Source organism: Acanthochromis polyacanthus, chromosome 1, assembly GCF_021347895.1.
Source record: "Acanthochromis polyacanthus isolate Apoly-LR-REF ecotype Palm Island chromosome 1, KAUST_Apoly_ChrSc, whole genome shotgun sequence".
NCBI lineage: Eukaryota > Metazoa > Chordata > Actinopteri > Pomacentridae > Acanthochromis > Acanthochromis polyacanthus.
The window spans coordinates 9,087,488-9,111,968 of record NC_067113.1 but is presented as its reverse complement, the minus strand read 5'-3'; the positions used below and the strand labels follow the sequence as shown (position 1 = coordinate 9,111,968).

The following is a 24,481-nucleotide window of genomic DNA, read 5'->3' as shown; positions in this document are numbered from 1 at the left end:
GGTTTTTATTTGTTAAAAAAGTTTAAAATATTCAATAAATTTAGTTCCACTTCACGATTGTGTCCCAATTGTTGTTGATTTTTGACAAAAAATTAAAATTTTATATCTTTATGTTTGAAGCCTGAAATGTGGCGAAAGGTTGAAAAGTTCAAGGGGGCCGAATACTTGCACAAGGCACTGTATGTGTGTGTATATATATATATATATATATATATATATATATATATATATTTATTTATTTATTTGTGACATACCCATATTATCTGACAGATTCCACTCCATTTCCTTTTCCTCCCTTCTTATATTTATCCATCAACATTTCTGGTCTTTCCCCCAGGTAATGGCATTGCAGCGCTCCACTCGGTCCCCACTGCCATCTTCTGCGTCCTCCACTGCCTGCAGCCTCGGGAATGCCTTCCAGAGAACTACGGTGGCCTGGAGAGGACGATAGCTTACAGCCTGGCTTTGGGAGGAGACACAGACACCATAGCCTGCATGGCAGGGGCCATCGCTGGAGCCCACTACGGCATCGAGGCCATTCCTCAGTCCTGGATAAAGTGCTGTGAGGGGGCAGAAGATGCAGACATGAGTGCAGAGCGGCTTCACATGCTGTACCACCAGTCGTCACCGGGGGGCAGGAGTGAAACGGGGGAGCAGAGCTGTGAGGACGGATCTGAAAACAAGTCAAACGCTTCTAACGGCACAGAGGAGAAAAGCGGAAAGAAGTGATGTCCGAACTGGATTTTGAATAAAGAACTCTCTCTTACACACTCAGACACACATTAAGGATACATAAGAGACAATTTACCATTTTCAATTTCAGATTTTTTTGGATGGAAAACCCTATTTTGGATCTAGCTGGTATTAAAACCTTTCAGATTATGTTACAAAACCGCTTGTTTCCAAACTGTCCATATGCCATTTGTCAAGTCACAGATCATTAAAGCTGAAAAAGAAAATTAAAAGAGAGAATGTGGCACTTACACATTGGACAAACCACCCAGAGCTTCAGTCAAACAGTAATTTGGTCTGAATATGTATGAAGAGTACGTTAAGCTCTCTCTCCTCCCTGCTCTTCCCTGTTTTGTGTTGAACAATCTTTTGTCTTGTGAAAGTTGCACTATGAATTGGCCATGTCTTGTTTTATCCTTTTGGTGGATAATTATTTAATAAACTTTTTTTTTTTTAAATTCACATGTGTGCAAGAGTGTTTGTTTTGAATTTGACCATGGTGGAAATAATTCAGTGAATATTTCCTCAGTCTGCTCTGAGAAAACGTGGTGGTCTAGCACAGTCCTGGTGCTGTACAACCGAAGAATGTCATGTCATACAGTGCTGACTTTTTTGGAAGCTGAGTCTTTACCATGTTGATATTGTTTTAGCGCTAAAGATCAGAAGGTAAAGTACTGGATAAATAAACTCTTAGACCTAATGAAAATGTGAAGGATCATCAAAGTACACTACTCACAATGAGTTTGGGATATTGTTATTTACATGAGTGCTTTTCCTATTTGGCCTGAATTTTAATGAAATAAGTAATAGTTCCCTTTGATATTACCATTAATGAATGAGAAAAAGCTCCATTTCCATTAGTGCAATATTTATTATGCCAACAATGCAGACAACAACAAAGATAGCCCACAAAAAAAACGACAAAGTCAGTAGTGGGTGTTTTCACCATTTGCCTCAATGACAGCTTGACAGCGACGTTTCATGCTCCTAACTAGCCTCATGATGTTGTTCTGAGGCAATGCGTTCCACTCCTCCATAAGTGCAACACGCAGTTCTACCAGGTCACGTGGGGGTGGGATACGAGCATCCAGTCGCTGCTTCAGCTGGTCTCAGACCTGCTCTTTGGGGTTCAGGTCAGGGGACATTGCTGGCCATACCATATGAGGCACTCCCACTTCCTGAAGTCGAGTTGTGACAATTCTGGTACCATGTGGTGGAGCATTATCATCCATGAACAGAAAGTTGAGGGTATGCTGGTGTCATTGGGGGATGATGATGGGTTCTATGATGTCTGAGGTAAGAACGCGCAGTGACTGATCCATCTACAATCACCAAATCTGTTTTGTGCTGACTGTGATGCCTGCCCAGACTGCTGCACCTCTTCCACCAAAGCCAACCCTGGGGACCATGTTGACCTCAGCGTATCGCTCACCTTGCCTTCTCCAGCAATGCTGACGACCATCATTTCTGAGCAAGGTGACCCGACACTCAGCAGTGAACAGGACAGTAGACCACTGCTGCATTGTCCAGGTCACATGGTCTTGTACTCACTGCAAACGGTCACGGTGGTGTCTTGGTGTCGGTGGAGTCACCTGCAACGTTTGTCTGGCATTCAAGGCAAAGCGTTGGAGTCTGTTGTGAATGGTTTGTCTGGAAACCCTAGTACCCCTCACTTCTGGTTAACAGGCCTGCAGCTGTGTGGCAGTTGCATAACGGTGTCTGAGTGCATAGGTCCTTAGGTACTGGTCATCATTGCGGTCCATCACTCGTGGGCCTCCACTCCTGGGTCTGTCACCAACACTGCCAGTAGTTCTGTGTCTTGCTGCAAGTCTGCTGATGACACTTTGAGACACACCAAGTTCACAGCAACATGTGACTGCCTGCTTCCGACCTGAAGGTGCGCTATGGCCAGGTGGAGCTGCTCAACCGTTAAGTGATGTCATGTGTTCATGGCTGCTTGAATGATGAACCGGGAACGACTTACTGACAATACCAGCTTTTTATACCCCCAGAATGTTGAAATTGATGCCACACTGAAAAGGGTTGTCTTTTTGTATTTTCTGGTATTGGCCCCAATATGCAAGGCGCACTGTACACAGTGAGACCATTACGAGGAAAACACACAATGAGGTGTGTGTAGCACCCTAATACAATTGCCTCCCTATCCCCAAAATCACTGAAGTGAAACAAACACCTTATGTATGAAATCCACTGAGGACCTCACAGTATCCCTAACTTATTGTGAGTAGTGTATATCCACAAAATGACATGAATATGAGTGTGAAATGTTACAGTAATCCATTGAATGGCTTTTTATTGCAGGAAAAGTCAGAGGATCACGAAAGTCTGGATTTATCCTTCAGAGAGCACAAATTTGTGTGGAACATGCACGTCAAACAATCCAGTAGTTGATGAGATTTTTCAATTTGAACAATATGTTGCATCAAGGAGCCTACTGACAACAAAAACAACAAAAAACCCTTTTTTGTGAAGCACAAATGCTGATGCATTATTTTATTGAAACAGTTCTTTAAAATTACATTGCATTCACAACATTAACTGTCTAAGGAGAGAGAATGCTGCAGTTTTTGTATTTTTTGCCTGGAGAAGCTGCAATGTGACACTTTTTTTTTGCTGCTTTAGTCAAATAAAGCTGCAGCTAATGAGCACAGCAGACACAAAGTAAAGAGATACCTGTTTTTACTTGCCCCAAAATGCATTTCATCTTCAAATCTTTCAAGAAAAAATATGAAACTGGAAACTTCAGCCGTGGAGTTCTCTTGTCATAAAATAAATTTTTATGTTTCATTTGGAACCTTTGGCAAGAAAAAACAACAAGAACTATTATAATAAACTGAAATTCATTACAGATTTTAAAATCAGACAAAAAAACAGAAAATTGTGCAACTGTACAAATAAGACGATACCTATGAGATTGCTTTAATTCAAAGACAGCCAATGTAAACTAAATTAGTTCTTGCTTTTTAGCAGATTCTCATTCCCTGCATCAGGAGGCAGATCTGTGGAAATCACAGGTTTTTCTCTGCTGGAGAGACTTGTAAAAAGAGCTGCAGGAACACTGTTAGCTTGTTCAATAGTCCTGGGCAGAGCTTGTAGTGGATGAACGGTACGTAAACTATAATTCCACTGAATATAAATAAAGCCACGTAGAGATATTCAATCTGAGGATTGTCTATGATGGGTGCCAGCACGAGGAATATTGCTGCTAGGATGACCAGTAAAGGGAGGATAATGGGAACCTGTGGAGAGAGGAAGAGACAGGCATCACCACAAACTGATTCTCATGCAGTGTTAAAGAATCGAATAAAGAGTGTGACGCTCACTCTGTAAGGTCTGGGAAGCTCTGGCTTCTTGATTTTGAGATAGACCAGTCCGGACAGGGTGATGCCGTAGAAAAACCAGGCAGTGAAACTGACAACAGCAATAAACAGGAATGTAAGACGATCACAGAAAGATGTGTGTAACGAATAAGACGAAATGAAGAAGAAATGCGGAACCAGCCTTCACCTGAAATAGTTGACGATACTCTGAAAGTCTCCAGGGATCAGCACCACCAGAGAGATCACAGTGGTGAAGATCAGCGCTGGAGAAGGAGTCAGTCTGTGGACGTGAGCCATGGACAGAATATCTGGCTGTAAAACAAACAAGTCTGGCTGAAACTCTGCTGCAACTTCATTTTATACAAGAATGCGTTTTTATGAGGTGGAGGGACTGTTACCATGTGTCCTTCTCTGGCAGCAACAAAGCAAATTCGACCTGCACCGAAAAGCGACCCATTTAATGAACCAAAAGCAGAAAAAGCTGCAGCTACAGACATGATCCAGCTCCAGCTGCCAAACACCTTATTCCTGTTAAAAAAAATTCATTTGTTGTGGAAAAATGAGAAAATGATTTTTTTTGTGTGTGGTGAGAATGCAAATGTGCAATAATTTCTTTTCCTTCTTCTTGATGGCAGAAGTATTTAAAATATCAGATTAAAGCCCCAGCTTTAACACAGCAAACAGCAAGTGTGAATCAGTGTGAATGTGCAGCGTTGTTTTCTTACCCCCAGGTCACTGCTACTGCGGTGGACGACATGAGCTCTTTAGGCGTCATCACTGCCAGATAGCTCACGTTTACCAGCAGATACAAGCCGGTCACCAGAGAAATGGCTATTATCACCGCTCTGGGAAGATTCACCTGCAGGCAAAAAGGTAACATTTATTAAATGGTGGTTAACAACCCTGCAGGATGGGGAGTTTGAATCGTAATGCTGGAATCTAGATGGTACTCTTTTCTTGTATGCACGTCGCATGCCATTCCGCTAGGGGGCTCTACTACACCTGTAGCTCATGTTATGGCTGCATAGAGTGACCGTGTTCTTGGAGGGCGGTCATTAGTCAGTTGCAGATGCTAGAGGCTGTGTAACATGCGAGAGGCATAGAAATAAAATTCTTTTTGAACTAAATGCGGAGTTACCTTTCGTACTAACACTGGTAGCAGAGGATGGTTAGTAACTACAGGGTTCCGCCTACATTTGAAGAAGGAAAATCCTACGAAAGCTGGAAAAATGAAGTCGGTGTTTGGACAAGAGTTACCAATCTGTAGAAGAAAAAGCAGGCCCTGGCCATCGCCTTTGCGTTATCAGAGAGGGCGCGAGACACGGCAATGGAAATTCCGGTAGACGATCTAAATAAAGACACTGGAATGACGACTTTGCTAGCTACACTGGATGATTTGTTTCTACAAGAGGAAAAACACAGATCTACGAAGCTTACTCTGATTTTGACCGCATTATAAAAGAAGTGAACATGTCCATGGTGGACTATATTATTGATTTCAAACAGCGCTACTCACGAATGAAATGTATAAAATGGAACTACTTGACGCAGTTTTAGCATTTAAGCTGTTGGACACTGCGTGTTTAGATGTGATGGACAGACAGCTGGCTCTAACGGCATGCACAGACTGAACATTAGCTTCAGTGAAGTCCACTTTGAAGAGAATATTTGGCGTAAAAACGAGTGTGGCAGCAGAAAGTATTCGTCAGGAGACAGTGTTTGCCACGGAGCAGCGGCGGCAAAGAGGCAAGTCCTGGCAGCAAAGCATTCATCAGAAAACTCCACAGCCCGGTACAAACCTGCTGGATAAGTATGGAAGACGATCGAAATATGCAGTCTGCAAAAGTACCGGTACATTTCGTTGGGCCAAAGATTGTCCGCACAGAGGTGAGAGTGTTACAATAACTGAAGACAAACCCAATATGGAAGAGTGTAATATTACTCTGTACACTAAAGAATCGGCAACAGATGCAGAAATATTCATGACCGAATATTTTGGCTCAACAATAATCGACCCTGCCTGCACTAGGACAGTATGTGGACAAGAGTGGCTAGACAACTACAGTACTGTGTTGCAAAAGAAAAGCATGAAGACGGTGAAAGAAACAGAAGCACAAAGTCACAGGCCCTTCAAGTTTGGAGATGGACAAGTAGTCTACTCAGGGAAAAGAGTCAAGATTCCTGGTAAGATTGGCAACACAAAGTGTAACATAGAAACCGAAGTGGTACCTGCTAACATTCCCCTGCTTTTGAGTAAAGCTTCACTGAAAAGGGCAGAGACAGTTCTGGACATGGAAAATGACAGTGCAGTGATGCTCAACCAGCTTGTCAAACTGGACTGTACTAGCTCTGGTCATTACTATGTTAACACTGTGGACTGTCCACAGTCTGGAGGGCCTGGAGTGGTCATTGGCCAGGATGGTGCAGGTGTTTTTGTTATGCATGGAGGCACCAGTGTCAGAGTGCACCAACTTAGACTGTGGAAAAAGTTTCTCATGAATATGAAGAGCTTCCGAGTCACAGACTCCTAGTGGTAGTGATATGTCAAAGACAATGGGCACTTCATTCAATGGACATAAAATCTGTCTTCTTATAAGAAATTGAACTGTCTGGAGACATTTTTATCATACTATTGCCAGAGGCCAATAGCAAAGAGACAGAGCCTTTGGATACTGAGAAAATGTGTGTATGGTTTAAATGTTGTCTCACTGTATTGGTATAATAGAGTGAAATTGTCTTGGTTGAAGTAGAAGGTATTGTGTATAAGGTTGATCCTGCAGTTTTCTACTGGTTTGATGAGGATAAGAATGTAACTGATGTACTTGCTTGTCATGTTGACAATTTCACATGGGGTGGATCACACATGTTTTCAGAGTCAGTCTTACCTCATCTCAGATCAAAGTTCAATGCCGGTCGTGATGCTCACAATAACTTTTCCTATGTGGAGGTGGATTTTGTTACTTTGGGCAACAAGGTACAAATACATAGACAGTTAGCTTAGAGGGCTAACTTAGACAGCTAGCTTAGAGGGCTAACTTAGACAGTTAGTTTAGAGGGCTAACTTAGACAGCTAGCTTAGAGAGCAAACTTAAGAGAGAAAACAGACTTGACCCTTGGATGCATGGCCAACCAATACCTACACTCTTCCATGGGTGGGGTCAAAAATGACCCCAATTGAAATCAATGCATTTTTGCAATAAACTTGAGACATTTCTTTCATGTTGGTTAGACATTATATATTTTGTTCGACAAAAGAGTATTTTCAGTTTTGATATGTTCTTTCTTCACTTTTAATTCAAATTTTATCACATAACAATCACTGAAACGGTATCAAAACATGTTTAATCTTCCTCCGTATTTTAAAACAGACAGAGGGACACATAAATTAACATTCAGTAACAATAATCAATAACATTCATAACAATCATAACATTCAATAACATTCATTCAACATTCATGTTCAGACACAAACATGTCTCTTCTCACTCTTCACAGCTTTCACAGACTATTTTCTTGTGGCTGTGACCATTGCTGACAGGACTTTTGCATTTCCAACAGAAGTTGGTGGCTAAATGTTAGATTGATGGCTAAATCATTTGTAGCTTTGTAAGTAAATCTACGGGCGTGCGCGCGCGCACGCACGCACGCACGCACGCACACACACACACACACACACACACACACACACACACACACACCTCCACTCACATTCACACTGTTGTTACACTGTTATTACACAGTATGTTAGCTCACAGGATTGTTAGGTAAAAGTATTGTTAGCTAACACAAACACACACACACACACACACACACACACACACACTAACCCATTAGGTAGCCTATCATATGATCATCGATTATTCAATGGTGTATTTGTGTGTGTGTGAGAGAGTGAGTGTTTGTGTTAGCTAACAATACTTTGGATGTTTTGGTCTTTTGAAATATGTTATTATAGGTGTAGGGTATATTTACCCCCTCTTTTTTCTGTAAAAGTACTTAGGCCTGCTCTATTGAATGTATATAGCAGTTAATTGAATTAGGGGACCCCATGGGGGATGGGGGGGGGGGGGGGGCAGAATAGGGGATAATTCATCTAACAGCCCACTACCTTCAGTGGGACAGTAGTCTCACGGTTCAGTCATGACGGAGTGGCTGACAACAGTTAACTTTTTCCTCCACAAAATAACAACATTGTGGAATTGTTGGTGTAACCATGTTGAGGTTACAGAATGTGGAAGTTCACAGGGGTTTCCCAGGGCACTTTTGTTTACCTATTTGTTTTCTTTTTTATTTGTATATGTATGTTTTAGAAAAATTAAACAATACAGTAAAAGGCCAGTTTTTAAAAGTAAATCGTGGGAGCACTAAAGATTGTTACAGCAAATGTAAATGGAATTAATAATCCAATAAAAAGAAAGAAGATAATGCAAATACTTAAAAAAATAGGGGATATCATTTTTATACAGGAAACACATTTGTGTAAAGAGGAACATGAAAAATTAGGTAAATTAATTGGAGCCCAAATTTTTGCAACCTCCTATACATCAGCTAAAAGAGGAGTAGCTGTGCTCCTTAACAATAGTTTAGGGTTTGTCAAAGATAAGTGCATCAGGGAGAGGGAAGGAAGGTTTGTCTTTGTACAGGGAGAAATAGATGCCCAAGCTGTTACTTTGATTAATGTGTATAACCCACCAGGAGAAGATGTTGCTTTCATGAAAAGAATCCTACATTTGTTAATGTCTGAAGCGAAGGGATTAACTATATTGGGAGGAGATTTAAATTTAATAATGAATCAAAGGTTAGATACTGAAAGTCAAGTAAAACATAAATCTGAACCAACAGCTAAATTATTAAGGGAGGCCAGATTAGAATTTGACCTGTTGGACATATGGCGTATCCTCCATCCCAAGGACAAAGGCTTCACCTTCCACTCGGCTGCACATAAAGTTTCTTCTAGACTGGATTATTTCTTTATGTTCAAGCACGATCTCTCTAAAGTGATTAGATGTGAAATCGTCCTGATGCCACTAGCAGACCACTCCTTAGTCGTAATGGAATTAAATTTTCAGAGGGAACTAAGAGAAACTGTTTGGAGATTTAACAACTCTTTACTTAGGGACCAAAGATTTAATGAAAAAATTATAGAGGAGTTTAAAGTTTTTTTTAATATAAATGATACTACAGAGATAAACCCAGTTATACTATGGGAGACTGCTAAAGCAACAATAAGGGGAGAGATCATTGCATACTCCTCTTGGGGGAAAAAACTAAGAGAAAATGAACAAGTGCTATTAGAAGAAAAAGTAAAAAAAATTGCAAGCATTGAAAGAAACCAATAGGAATATAATTATAGAAAAGCAATTAAATGAAGCTAAAACAGAATTGGAAAAATTTAATATTGAGGCCCTGGAAAGGGATTTATTTTAGCAAAACAACCTTTTTTTGATAATAGCTCCAAAGCTCAAAGAGTCTTGGCTTCCAAGATAAAAAAGAACGAAGAAAAAGCTACAATAGATATTATCATGGATAATACAACACCTAGAAGCGGTAGAGTCGAAATTTTGTCAAGTTTTAGGGAGTTTTATGAAAAGCTCTACAGCCCAGATGCAGATAACATAGACAAGCAAAAACTTGCAAATTATTTAAACCAAATTAAGTTAGAATTAGTGACTGAGAAACAGAACAAATGTCTGGGGAAAGAAATAACCATGATTGAAATAATAAAAACTATTGAAAAGGGGAAGTTGGGGAAACGTCCAGGGGAAGATGGGTACACATATGAATTTTATAAAGAATATAAATATCTTATTTCACCAGTATTACTTAGAGTGTATAATGAGGTGCTCCAGACAGGAAAATGGCCAGACACTTGGAAAAATGCAATTATCACAGTCATAGCAAAAAATGGGAAGGACCCAACACAATGTTCATCATATAGACCAATTTCTCTCTTGAATGTTGACCAAAAAATATTTACCTCTATCATTGCAAACCGACTTTTGGACATTTTACCTTATATTATTAATTTAGATCAAAGCGGCTTTGTAAAAAACAGATTTCTTGGTGATAATGTACGTCGTACTTTAAATATTATAGATTATACTTTTAAAACAAAACAACACATGTTGGCAATCACATTAGATGCCGAAAAAGCGTTTGACCGAGTGTCTTGGCCTTTCCTATTTACGGTTCTTGAAAAATATGGCTTTGATAAAAAAATTATAAATTTGATGATGGGAATGTACAGTAACTCAATGGCCAGGGTCAGAGCTAATGGCTCTTTATCAAAATATTTTCACATAAAACGGGGCGTAAAGCAAGGAGATCCTCTCTCTCCACAAATATTTGCCTTATGTATTGAGTCGTTGGCTCAGTACATAAGGCAAATGTCAATATAAGGGGTGTTCAAATAAAAAACGAAGAACATAAACTTGCGCTATACGCAGATGATGTCATAATATTTTTAACTGAAGTACATACATCTTTACCAGCACTTATGGATGAAATCAAAAATTATGGAGTTATGTCGGGTTATAAATTAAATTTAGCTAAAACTGAAGTAATGAATATAGGTGGTGACATCCAATCCGAATTGAAGAAAAAGTTTAAGTTGAAATGGAATCAAGAAAAAATTAAATATTTAGGAATTACAATCCCTAAAGAACTGGATAAATTATATATGTGCAATTACCAAATATTGGAAAATTCCTTAAAGCAAGATTTTGCACGTTGGAAGGTGTTACCACTTACACTGTTTGAAAAAACTGAAATAATCAAAATGAACGTGCTTCCACGATTTTGATTTTTATTCCAAAATTTACCTTTGTATTTAACAAATTCATGCTTTAAGGTGTGGGAGGGAATGATAAGAAAGTTCATTTGGGACGAAAAAAAGCCAAGGGTAAAACTTAAGTTTATGCAACAAAAAAGGGAACAGGGTGGACTGGGTCTCCCAAATTTATGTTTCTATTATCTTGCATCTCAACTTAAAAATATTTTAATATTGATGAACAATAAAATAAATCCTAAATGGAAAATTATTGAAAGAAATTTGGTAGACTCACCCACCTCTATGATTTTCTCTGGACAAACAGTGGAAAAATCAAAAAGTTTGAACTACTCTATCTATCATACATGGAAGAGTTGGAAAAGATTAAATCAAATTATTAAAATAAAACCAGCTGATACTGTTTGCCTGAGAGAAATTAGTAAAGACCCAGACTTTATTCCAAACCGAACAGATGAGACTTTCAGGGTATGGGAAACTAAGGGACTCATAAGATTTCATAAGTTATTTCATGAAAACGTAATAACAAGTTTTGAAAAGTTAGCCAGGATATATAACCTCCCCAGTAACCATTTTTATAGATACCTTCAAGCACGAAGTTACATCAATAAAAACATACAGTCTCTTTGCGATTTGCATCCCTTGGTTTCATATATATTGAAAGTCTACGAAAAGGCGAGTTATAAGAGTATAACAGGACAAATTTATCTCATATTAATTAATAACAATGATAGTCAAAATAATCAAATGAAGGATTTATGGGAAAAGGATTTGAAAATAAAGGTGACCGATGAGGAGTGGAGTCTGGGGTGTAAAAATATTTTCAGATACATTAAGTCCCCATTTTTGGCAGGAGTACTCATGGAAGATATTAGTTTGTTTTTTTAGAACACCCCTAACAATCAGCAAGTATGCAAATTGTACACAACACTGTTGGAGAGAGTGTGGCGAAAGCAATGTCGATTTATCACATATTCTTTATACATGCTCAAAAATCCAGCCATACTGGGATTACGTGTCAAATTTTACTAGGCAAATCTGCGGGAAAGACTTACAAATTGAAATAGAAAATTTTATGTTGGGTATACAACCAAAAACGTTAAAACTAGAATTCTATTTTATTTTTTGGGTACTAAGAATTTCAGCAATTAAAGTAATAACACGATGCTGGAAAAAAACAGAATCCCCCAGTTCAAATAAATGGCTCGAATTAATTGAGCATTTATATGGAAATGACAAAATTATGCATCAAATGACCGGTAAAACCGAATTTTTTAAAAGAAAATGGTCAATGTATATTAATCAGCGTGCATGACCGCACGTCAGATATATGGGAATTTTTTTTTTTTTACTTATTTATTTATTTATTTTATTTATTTTATTTATTTATTTTTTTTATTTTATTTTGTTTTGTGTTTTTTTGTATATGGAAGTGATATATGGACATTATGAATCTGTATCTGTCTCATGAAGTTTGGACTGTATGGACTTTTATGTAGGTCCTATGTAATGTCTGTACCTACTGTATACATGTAATGCTCTTTGCATGGGTGGGATAAAAGGAAGGGAAAGGGAGAAGAAAGAAAAGGAAGGAAAAAAATAGGGGAAAAATATTGTGTTTGAGATAACTATATATAATAGGAAAATAATGTGTATGTATGGGTGTTTGCTTGTTTACATATGCATGTGCACTGTGCGTATATGCATGTATGTATGTATGTATATATGTATGTATGTGGGCATGTGTATACATGTATGTATGTGTATATATATATATATGTGTGACTTGAATAAACACAATAAAGTATAAAAAAAAATCTGTGTCACTGATAATTTCTCTCTTGTCGATGCACTTAAGTCAGCTAAGTTTGTTGCTGAGAAAAGACTTCGTTTGGAAATCAGTTCGATTAAAGAATTGATTCAAACCAAGAGGGTTCATCAAGTATTGTGGTCCGAAACAAAACACCAACTTGCAGACTGTCTAACAGAAAAGGGAGCATCTTCAGCCTTGCTGCTTGGGGCTCTCTGTGAAGGGTTGGACTGTTGCTTAAGGCTGTCTATGAAGAATGTTGGACTGACTGTTAAATGAGCCTTTTTCATGAGTTGTTCCTCCCTCACTAAAACCATTGATGTTATACTGTTCTAATCAAATGTTTACTGGCAGTTTAGTTAAGTACTATAGAATGCATTATCATTTTTCTGTTAAGAAGAGAGGGAGATTGTTATTCTCTTGTAGTATGCACATCACATGCGATTCCGCTACGGGGCTTTACTTCACCTGTAGCTCATGTTATGGCTGCATAGAGTGACTGTGTTCTCAGGTGGCGGTCATTAGTCAGTTGCAGATGCTAGAGGCATAAAAATGACAACATTTTGAACTAAACGTGTAGTTACCTTTCGTAATAACACTAGAGGAGTATAAAAGCTTCAACTCCATGCAGTTTTAACAGCTTTAACCTGCATTCTTTCTAATGGCCAACAGGGGGCGACTTGCTTGGCTGCAAAAAAAGTAGTCAGATTATACAGACGTTTATGAGACAATGATCCTACTCCTCACTTGATTTTTTACCTCAGTTTAAAAAAAAACTTAATTACTCCGCCAAGGAAAATTAAGTTATGTGACGATCAGCGTTGGTTTGTCTGTCTGTCTGTTTGCAACATTCCTCAAAATCAGACAAACAGATTTGGATTACATTTTCAGGGAAGGTCAGAAATGGCACAAGGATCAAATGATTAGACTTTGGCAGTGATGTTGCTTATAGTCTGGATCCACAGATTTGTTAAAAATTGTGTATCATTGCGAGATAGCAGCATGGCGTCACTGTAACTATGACAACAAGTGAACACATGATCCTACTACAAATCCACTGCTGTGGACCACAAATTTTTTCAAAGATTTCATCCGTCAGAAATGATAAAACGACTGAGCAGCGTTGGCAGAGTACTGCGCTCTCTGAGTGCTTTTCTTCTTATGTATTTGTTGATTACATTTTGCATTAATAACCAAAATACTGTTTACATTCCTAAAATTTGGCCTAAGTCATTTTTTGACAAAAATTATTTCTTTGTCAAAATCATCTCATGATGCTGGCCACCTCTGGTGAAATCGCCTACATCCTCAGTTGAACAGATCATGCAATTCTACCCCTGTAGTACAGTGGTCTAGGTCAAGATTCAGTTTATTCTGAAAAGCCTGAAAAAATGACTTAGGCCATTATTTAAAGAGGGTGTCGATATGGAAAGTACTAAAGTTCTAAAATGAATGTAATTCAATCAGAAGTACACTGTTTACCTCAGAACTGCTATGGAGTAGAAGTATGAAGTAGCAGAAAATGGAAGGACTTAAAGTACAGGCTTTGAGTGTAATGACATCTGATGATGCTATTCAATGGACTGAAAATGTCAGAATCAGGTGGTAAGTGACAAACACAACACCGACCTAGATACACACGTGGACAAAATTGTTGGTACCCCTCAGTTAAAGAAGGAAAAACCCACAATTCTCACTGAAATCACTTGAAACTCACAAAAGTAACAATAAATAAAAATTTATTGAAAATTAAATAATCAAAATCAGCCATCACTTTTGAATTGTTGATTAACATAATTATTTAAAAAAAACAAACTAATGAAATAGGGCTGGACAAAAATGATGGTACCCATAACTTAATATTTTGTTGCACAACCTTTTGAGGCAATCACTGCAATTAAACGATTTCTGTATTTGTCAATGAGCGTTCTGCAGCTGTCAACAGGTATTTTGGCCCACTCCTCATGAGCAAACAGCTCCAGTTGTCTCAGGTTTGATGGGTGTCTTCTCCAAATGGCATGTTTCAGCTCCTTCCACATATGTTCAATGGGATTCAGATCTGGGCTCATAGAAGGCCACTTTAGAATAGTCCAACGCTTTTCTCTCAGCCATTCTTGGGTGTTTTTGGCTGTGTGTTTTGGATGGTTGTCCTGTTGGAAGACCCATGACCTGCGACTGAGACCAAGCTTTCTGACACTAGGCAGCACATTTCTCTCCAGAATGCCTTGATAGTCTTCAGATTTCATCGTACCTTGCACACTTTCAAGACACCCTGTGCCCGATGCAGCAAAGCAGCCCCAAAACATTACTGAGCCTCCTCCATGTTTCACCGTAGGGACAGTGTTCTTTTCTTCGTATGCTTGGTTTTTGAGTCTATGAACATAGAGTTGATGTGCCTTACCAAAAAGCTCCAGTTTGGTCTCATCTGTCCAAAGGACATTCTCCCAGAAGCTTTGTGGCTTGTCAACATGCATTTTTGCAAATTCCACTCTCGCTTTTTTATGAGTTTTTTCAGCAGTGGTGTCCTCCTTGGTCGTCTCCCATGAAGTCCACTTTGGTTCAAACAACGACGAATGGTGCGATCTGACACTGATGTACCTTGGCCTTGGAGTTCACCTTTAATTTCTTTGGAGGTTGCTCTGGGCTCTTTGGATACAATTCGAACGATCCGTCTCTTCAATTTGTCATCAATTTTCCTCTTGCGGCCACGTCCAGGGAGGTTGGCTACTGTCCCGTGGGTCTTGAACTTCTGAATAATATGAGCCACTGTTGTCACAGGAACTTCAAGCTGTTTAGAGATGGTCTTATAGCCTTTACCTTTAAGATGTTTGTCTATAATTTTTTTTCGGATGTCCTGGGACAATTCTCTCCTTCGCTTTCTGTTGTCCATGTTCAGTGTGGTACACACCTTTTCACCAAACAGCAGGGTGACTACTTGTCTCCCTTTAAATAGGCAGACTGACTGATTATGAGTTTGGAAACACCTGTGATGTCAATTAAATGACACACCTGAGTTAATCATGTCACTCTGGTCAAATAGTTTTCAATCTTTTATAGAGGTACCATCATTTTTGTCCAGGCCTGTTTCATTAGTTTGTTTTTTTTAAATAATTATGTTAATCAACAATTCAAAAGTAATGGCTGTTTTTGATTATTTAATTTTCAATCAATTTTTATTTATTGTTACTTTTGTGAGTTTCAAGTGATTTCAGTGAGAATTGTGGGTTTTTCCTTCTTTAACTGAGGGGTACCAACAATTTTGTCCACGTGTGTATATCTCTTTATTCTGAATCTGAAAGCTACTAAAAATGTTTTACACACTACCATCCTCCAAAGTTAAACATAATCACACTAACTATTGTCTGCAACTTCTAAAATAATTTACTTGATTTATTTGTCAGATCAAATTCCGACTAAAATGTTAGCAGGGTCATCTTACTGGTTATATAAGAACCATGATTTTTCGGTAAATAAATACATGTGAATGACCCTCTGCATCATTCTTTGTGTAAATCATTGAATGTTCCTCTCAAAATCTGCAGAAACTTGAATAACACAATGATTAAATTTTCAGAACTTTCAGAAAACTCAGAAGTGCAAAAAAACCCCACCCAAAGACAGTTATTTGAAAAACTTTTTTTCTATCAATGTACATTATATTGCTGTATATTTTTGTATATTTTTAACAACTGTACACAAGAATATGATAATGCTGGAGGAAACAAACCTTATCACAACTAGAAAGGACTGTGATAACGGCAATAAAAGCCAATGGATAGTCAGTAGATCATTAACTGGACTTTAAAATGAGCTTTTATAAAACACATGGTTGAAAACAACCTATAGATTTAACAATATGGTCACAACTCCTGAAACTTGTTAAACATCAATGCATTGTGTTTGTTCTGTATAATTTTGATCAAGGCTCCAGCTGCCAGGTAACTAGAGAGGTTGTTATACTTTAAAAATGTGCATAATGCTTTTATTTGTATGGACACTTCCAACTCTGCAGTCTTACCTCAGGTCTTTTCAGCTCCTCTGTGACATAGTTTAAGGAGAACCAGCCGGAATAAGACCAGAGTCCTTGATAAAAAGCCATTCCTAATGTGCTCAAAGAGGACTGAGTGCCTTTAAATGAAGTCTCAGCTTTCAAATTCTCCACAATCATAGTGCTGTCCTGAATCATCGCCACAAACCCTCCAATAACAATGACTGTTAACCCGATGACTTTGGCTATCAAGAAGACCACTTGGATTCTGACAGCAACCCGAACATTCAAGATGTTGACTGTTGCAACAACCAGAATACACACAACTGCTGCACACTTCACTGCCAGCTGAGGAGGCTCACAGCCTCCGTAAAAGGGCGCCATGGCATACTCTGAAATGCTGATTGACATTGCTGCAATGCTGCAAGGCTTCACAACCAGGACGAATGTGACCGCTGCAAAAAACGCGGGAAAGGAACCGTAGATCCTCAGGATGTAGATGAACTCCCCACCAGATTCAGGAATGACTGTCCCAAGCTCTGTGTAGGACAGAGCAGCAAACATAGCAACAAGTCCTGAGACAGTCCAGATCACCAGACTTGCTCCGGGGCTTCCCACGTAGCCCAGAACAAACTGTGGGGACATGAATATTCCAGATCCGATCATAGTTCCAGAAACTATTGCAACACCACCAATCAACCCAATCTCCCGCTTCATTCTCAGAGCTTCAAATTTTTGGTCCCCCATGTTGTCAGAGATCAGACAGCATCAAATGAAGGCACAGTTCACTCTAACAGAGCAGACTCCAAAAGACCATGAGATAGTCTGACAGCTAGCCTATATTCAGTTCACATCAGAAATGACAGTAGAGGTCAAAGGACAACAGACTAGGATTGCTCCATATAAGTTACTTGATAAGTTACATGCTGTACTTGCAAATCATTTTACGAGGTTTGATTATAAACCAAATGTGTTAACCTTGGCAGCATTCACACACTACCAGTCAAAACTTTGGACACATCGTCTAATTAATGTTTTCTCTTTATTTTCATGACTGTTTACATTGTAGATTCTCACTGAAGGCATCAGAACTATGAATGAACACATATGGAATTATGTAGTGAAAAAAAGTGTGAACTAAGTCAAGGTGTGATCTGGCACAAGGGGATGTGGCATTTTATTTGTGTTTTTTCCTTATACCTTTATTGTTTGCTTTGCATGTATGGGATTTATTGGGTTGCTGTGTGTTTTGGGTTATTTGCATGTAAAATTAGTAGTTGCCACCTACCTGTCGTTGCCATGACCACCCCAAATCACATGATGTTTTTCCCCAATCACTGAGTCCCGGGCAATCACTCTCAGCTGTGCGTGATTGAAGCCAGGGACAATAAAGCAGCTGAAAGCCAGGGACAATAAAGCAGCTGAACGGGAGCAGCAGAGAGACGCTGAGACCAAGGGAAGAGCAGCGGAGAGGCGCCAAGCCACATCGCAACCGGGCTAAAGGGGCTGAAGTAAAGGCACACGCACCGGAGACCGCGAGCCCGCAAGTGTTACGACGTGATTCACACGCAGCGGCAGGGAGAAGTCCCTGCCTGCTTTAAAGTACAGGCAATTTCCGCCCGAAATTTCTACTGAAGATCTACAGAAAGTAAATTGAATGCTGTTCTTGAACTGTTTGGAGTACATGCATGGTTGGGGTCTCATTGGAAAGCAGACAACCTGAATTTTCACCCAGTGCGGTCAGAATTACTCTAGGTGCTACTGGCACAGAGTATTTCATGTTGGCACACACTGAATTAGGATGAATTCTTTTCTCGCCTACATGTTTCCCCTAATAAAACGCCTGAAAATCAGTGTGGCAGCACTGTGAGAGCTTGAAAACACAATATTACAAAAGCCTGGGGTCTTGCATAGTTCAGGTCAAAATTTCAGAGCAATACTACAAGAAATGAGTGTTTCACACATGTATTTGTACTGATATGCCCCGCCCCTGTCAATTTTGGACAACCTCTGTATACCCTCTGCACAATGGTATGTGTTCGTTTTCAGCCCATTTTCACATTATTTTCACTCCAAAAACTCATAAAGAACTCAAAAAATCACTTCAGATAGGCTTCAGTGTCAATCAGACACACAGATTCAGAGGAACAGAGAGAAACAGCAGGTGGAGCCCGGAGCACACGTCTGAGAAATGACATAAACCCACTAGCAGAGGCGGGATTTATATTCAAGCCATTCAGCAAGCTCATTGGCTACCAGGCCTGTCAATCTAACGTTTCCTCCGACGTGATTTGCTGAGAAGTAAGTCAGTCAGTGATGTAATCCAAATCTGTCAGTCTCGGCCACGGTTGGCTGTTTCGCCTTGGTAGGCGGAACAGAGTCACTTGATTGGTTGAAGTTCGGTTTGAAGCGGAAGTGAAGCCTTCAGTATCCATTTTGACTGCCGAACAAAGGAAATATAAGCATGTTTGATAAACTTATTTACAAAAATGCAGTGAATATGAAACGCACAGCTCCACCACGCGCCGCGTGGCCGCGCACAGAGCCGATCGCTTTCTGGATTTTTTACTTATTTCGAGACATGTTTTGGACAAAGTATTATACTGGATTGTTTTCTCTGGATGGCTAAGCTTGGGTTCTGGCCGGTTTTTGTGGATTATCTTCATTTTGACCAGGAACGAGCGTACAAAGAGCGTCCAACGGTGAGCTGTACACCTTTACGTGATTTGTTGTTTGTTGGACAAATGTGTTTATATTAACCGCTGTGGTAATCACATCTGAAAGTGGTTTATACTGGTGGATTCATGAGAATCTCAGCTTTCTATGTGTGTATAGTGTTTGTATAATCGCGTTTGCAGTGTCGTTCTATTTTGGAAAATGCTTATGCAGATATCAAAACGGCCCGCCCGCGGGCCGGTGTACCTTAACGGGGCCTGCCATGTAAGTATCGAGAGAGAAAGTAGTAGCACTTGGCGGACACGAGCTAAGCTAACATTGTTGTCATATGAGAACGCATACTGCTGCTTGTTGTTGTGTCTATGTAAGGGTTCCCAGCGTGCCAGAGGAGCGGCCAGCCGGGTGGAATTCCGAGACGAGTGAAGCGGCGTCGTGAGGTGACACACACAGGGGCAGCGGTTTCCTTCACCTCCGGTGCGACCTGGTGCGTGTGACCGAGGGGACCTCACCGACCTGGATCGGAAGGCTGTCTGCACCCCCGACTGCACTTTAGCCCCTGCTCAAGGACGGTGCCATTTCTAGCTTGCTTTAAGCGTTTTTATTCACATTGTGCATTTTTGGCCCACTGTTTTTTATTGTATTTTAATGGACTTTTAGGATAAAACTATTTATTCATGGGCATTTTTAAATAGTTTTAATCATATTCTGTATTAAAGCTTAATAATTGCACCTCCCTGTCTTGTCCTCCTTGGCAAATTCCAAGTGTGCTCCACCCGGTCATTACTCAAGGTTTGCAATATTAACTCCCCTGGTCATTTACTCATTTATTCCACGATTCAACTCTTCCCATAGCCTTCCCATTACAAAGGCATGTTTTATACTTTAGATTCTTCAAAACAGCCACCCTTTGCTTTGATTACTGCTTTGCACAATCTCACCTGAAATGGTTTTCACTTCACAGGTGTGCCTTATCAAGGTTGATTTGTGGAATTTCTTGCCTTCTTAATGGAGTTGGGACCATCAGTAGTGTTGTGCAGAAGTGAGGTTGGTTTACAGTTGACAGATTTATTTGACAACTGTTAGAATCCATGTTATGGCAAGAACCAATCGGCTAAGTAAAGAGAAATGACAGTCCATCATTACTTTAAGGACTGAAGGTCAGTCAGTCTGGAGAATTACAAAAACTTTGAATGAATCTTCAAAGAACCATCTATGAACTACCAAGGAACCTATGATGAACCATCTAGGAACTACCAGAAACCTATGAGGAAGTATCTAGGAACTACCCAAGAACCTACAAGGTGATGGTCATAGATATATACAAACACTAGATGTCTCAAGACGGAGTCGGCAGCGTCGTCACTTGGCGGCCATCTTAGGACAGGGGACTGCTCTGGCGCACTGTACTGTAGTCAGTGGTAAGGTGGATGATTTCCTCACTTTAACACTCATAACTCGCTCAATTCTTGATTGATTTACAAACGGTTTAGTTTATTACAAACCTTATTAACGTGGCTATGATTCAGGCTAAATTCCGAAATCGCAGCTTTTCGTTTTGAAAAATGCGGCGTAGTTGTGTGTCTTTTCTGCCTGGCTACTCACATTGAAGATGGTGTTACTCACAATCTGATTTTCAATTATTAGGTTTTCCTGAGACCAACGTTTTTTGAGAACCGAATCTTTAGGCGAAATTACATTCTTTGTGGTTGTATTTGCTTGTGAAGATACTTTGATTGAGACCTTACACTTATTGTTTGTATACATCTATGCCTGGATTAGTTAGCCTGCAGCCGAAATGCATTGTGGGTAATGTAGGCACCAGGTTCATGAAAAAAAAGACAACATCTGTTTGTTGTGCATTGATTTTGGTTGAGCTTTGTTTTTATCTGTGCATTAGAAAGCTGATCGTAATAAAGAAGTGCAATGCTAAATAATAAAATTACATTTACATCCATTTATGCTGAAAAAAGATGATATCTGTGTTCATTTTTTATTATTTTTTTGCAGTGGCAGCCTGAAGTTTAGAGAAGTGGAAGGTCCTCGCTGCAGTCCTCAAACCAGCAGGATAAAATTGTGAAGATTAAAATATAAGTATAAACCATAAATTAAGAATAGTAAGACACGAAATAACCTTTGACTAAAAAGACAGCTAGCAGACAATTTTCATGCCTGAGATTTAGAAATAAATAAATTCAAAAGCTTAACATGATACTGTGCAGCTAGTTAGAGATATTGGTCATCAGCCTTTAATCTTGTTTTTTTTTCTTTTAAGAAGGCGAGATTTACTTAAAAATTGCCCACTCCATTGTTGTAACTTCAGTTGGTTATGGGACACTGCAAAAATCCTGGAAAATGATTTATTGAAAAGAGTGGGAACCTTGTTATTTTTCTTTATTATTTATTTTTTTGTTCAAATGTCATTATTTTTTCATTTTAGCATTACTTTTTTTGTTATTTGTTCATCATTTATTTATTTTGTCTATTTGATTATTGTAAATATTAAAGATTGACAGTATCATATCTGTGTGTATAGCTATTTCTTTATTACCTATCTACTTAATATAAGTTTTATATGAATTCAATGGTTTTAATTATTCTTATGTAAGCAGTAAAACAAGTACATCTCTGACGTTTATAACAAACCAAGCTGTTATAAAATCGATTGAAAATTGAGCAATCTACAGTGATTTTAAAATCCATGCTCCATTGACTTTAATGTTATGAGTGATCGAGCAGCCCTGTCCCAAGATGGCCGCCATGTGGCGACATTGCTCCCCATAGGCTGACAGTGCTCATGAGACATCTAGTGTTTGTATATATCTATGGTGATGGTGGCATCAGGGTAAGAAGAGAGGTGGACGAAGTGATGCACTCATCATGGCTTGTGTCTACCAGCCTGTGGCAGTTAGGGTTATGATCTGGGGTTGGAAGAATGAGGTCAGCTGACTACCTGAATAGACTGAATGACCAGGTCTTTCCATCAGTGGAGTTTTTCTTCTCTGATGCCACGGGCATGTTCCAAAATGACGATGTCAGGATTCATGGGGCTCACACTGAGAATGAGTGGATCAGGGAGCATGAGATGGATTGTCCTCCACAGAATCCAGACCCAAGCCGCATTGAGAATATTTGGGATGTTCTGGAGAAGACTTTGTGCAGTTGTCCGACTCTCCCATCATCAATATAAGATCTTGGTAGAAAATTAATGCATCTTTGGACAGAGATAAATGCTGTGACATTGCAGAAGCTCATCAAAACAATGCCACAGCGAATGGGTGCCATAATCAAAGCTAAGGGCAGTCCACTCCATCATTTCCTTTTCCTCCCTTCTTACATGTATCCATCAACATTCGGCTCACCGAATCAGTAACTTTTAAATAATTTCTTGAAACCCACTTGTACATACTTGCCTTCAAGTAAAGTTCTCTTTTAACAATCTGCCCTTTTATCCCTATTTTCGTTTTCCAGCTCATCCTGGGGGATCTCGAGGCATTCCCAGGCCAGACAAGATATATAATCCCTCCAGCAGGTTCTGGGTCTACCCCGGGGTCTCCTCCCAGGCAGACATGTTCGGAAAACCTCCAAAGAAAGTCTCCCTGAAGGCATCCAAATCAGATATCCAAACCACCTTGTTATGATCCTGCTCCAGTTCCTGCCCTTCTTCCTACTTTTTCCTTCTTTTCCCCGTTTCTGCTCATCTGTGTGTTTTGACTTGTTTTTCTTTGGCTCCCTCTGCTGTCACCTCCCTCCTGTCTTTCTCCCAGTCTATTACGTCCTGCCGGTGGCGCTAAGGGGTATGGGGCAGGAAACAATACAAGAAACCAAGGTGTAAAATGGAAGACTAAAATTGTAAATTTAATAATCAATGAAGCAAGTAATACAACAAAAGGTGTCCCAAAAGGGTAAATACAAATGATATTTAACAAACAATAAAAGTAACTAATTAAATAACAAAAATAAGGATTTAACTAGGTCAACTAATTTAACTCAAATTTAGCTTCTTTAACTGTAACAACAAAGGCTAAAGAAAACTAAACATAACAAGTGTCTCAACTAAAATACAAGTCACAAAATAAACAAGGCTAGCCAAGGTGACAGAACAAAACGAGGAGACACAGCACAAACGAGGGACTGGGCCAAATGAGCCCAGCCCGCGAGCAGCTGGAAACAGTTCAAATTTAAGGGGCGCCAGAACCAGGTGGTCACAGATGATTGGCTGAGGACACAGGTGGAGAAGCCAACCGCAGGACTGAACCAGGGCGGGAACTCAGAGACCAACCAGGACCGGAGGGAGGAGCCACAGTGTTTCGCGGGGTCCACAGCGTCACCAATCACACACGAGTCTCCAAGCAGCATATTTGCATACAAAATTAGACAAGGTAAAGCAGAGGAGCACGAGAGGCGGCGTTACTAAACAAGGGCCAAGCTGAGCCCGTAACACAGTCACTCACCCTCTTCCTCTGCCAGCTGATTACCTGAATGACTGTCAGCTGCGGTAATTACTGAACTCACCTCACCTGTCTACAAACTCTATTTAAACCCCACTGACTTGCTCATTTGCCGCTGGATCATTGCCTGACTCACATGTTGTTGCAGACACTCTTTCCCCCTCCAAACCTACCACCTCTGGACTACTTCAAGTTTATGGACACTTCTGCTTCCCCCTGTAGTGGATACATTGTCTTTTCAGATTAAGTCTTCTGTCTCAGTTTTAGGTTCCAAATCAGTGAAAAATATACACAGTTAAAAATAATAGTTGAAACAGTCTCACCAAGGAAAAACAGAGAACAGTCTCGGAGCCGTCTTCAGATTCAAACAATAAAGTGTTTATTCCGTGCACAGATCCAAACACTCTGAGAGACACCCCGGGGTAAGTCTGAAAATCCTCCGTGGTGTGCTGGCTTTTATACTGTAAAAGCCCAGGATTGTGCAGTTCCCCACACCACAGGGCCATCTTTCTTTAATGACAGATCTCATGCACCTGTCACCATTATATTATTTATTCCCCCTCTAATGTTGTTGAAATGCTGGGTAGTTTCCAAAAAAATAACCATTGCTGTGCATCGTTACCAGGACAAGATAACCCTCTCATCCTGGCTTCATGCCCAACCAATCACCACCCTTATTTGCTTTATTAAAGGTACATC

General features: G+C 39.7%; 2 protein-coding genes across 3 annotated transcripts in view; one reads left to right on the top strand and one right to left on the bottom strand.

The window, feature by feature from the left end:
• Window positions 1–24,481, top strand: part of adprs (ADP-ribosylserine hydrolase) — a 36,468-nt gene that overhangs the window by 8,870 nt on the left and 3,117 nt on the right. The window contains exon 6 of one of the 2 annotated variants that reach the window (XM_051950690.1): window positions 338–1,194. The exons of the other annotated variant lie outside the window; for it this stretch is intronic. Within the exon in view, the coding sequence (XP_051806650.1) occupies window positions 338–729 (392 nt within the window). The 3' untranslated portion in view covers window positions 730–1,194. Of the gene's footprint in view, window positions 1–337; window positions 1,195–24,481 lie in introns of those variants that run through there. 2 annotated transcript variants of the gene reach the window in all.
• LOC110971469 (b(0,+)-type amino acid transporter 1-like) lies at window positions 3,323–17,586 on the bottom strand. The gene is made up of 6 exons (XM_051950657.1): window positions 16,689–17,586; window positions 4,799–4,932; window positions 4,472–4,601; window positions 4,261–4,385; window positions 4,077–4,164; window positions 3,323–3,992 (listed from the first exon to the last, which is right to left on the bottom strand). Exons 1-6 carry the CDS (start codon window positions 17,403–17,405, stop codon window positions 3,762–3,764), a joined length of 1,425 nt encoding a protein of 474 aa, XP_051806617.1. The 5' UTR covers window positions 17,406–17,586; the 3' UTR covers window positions 3,323–3,761.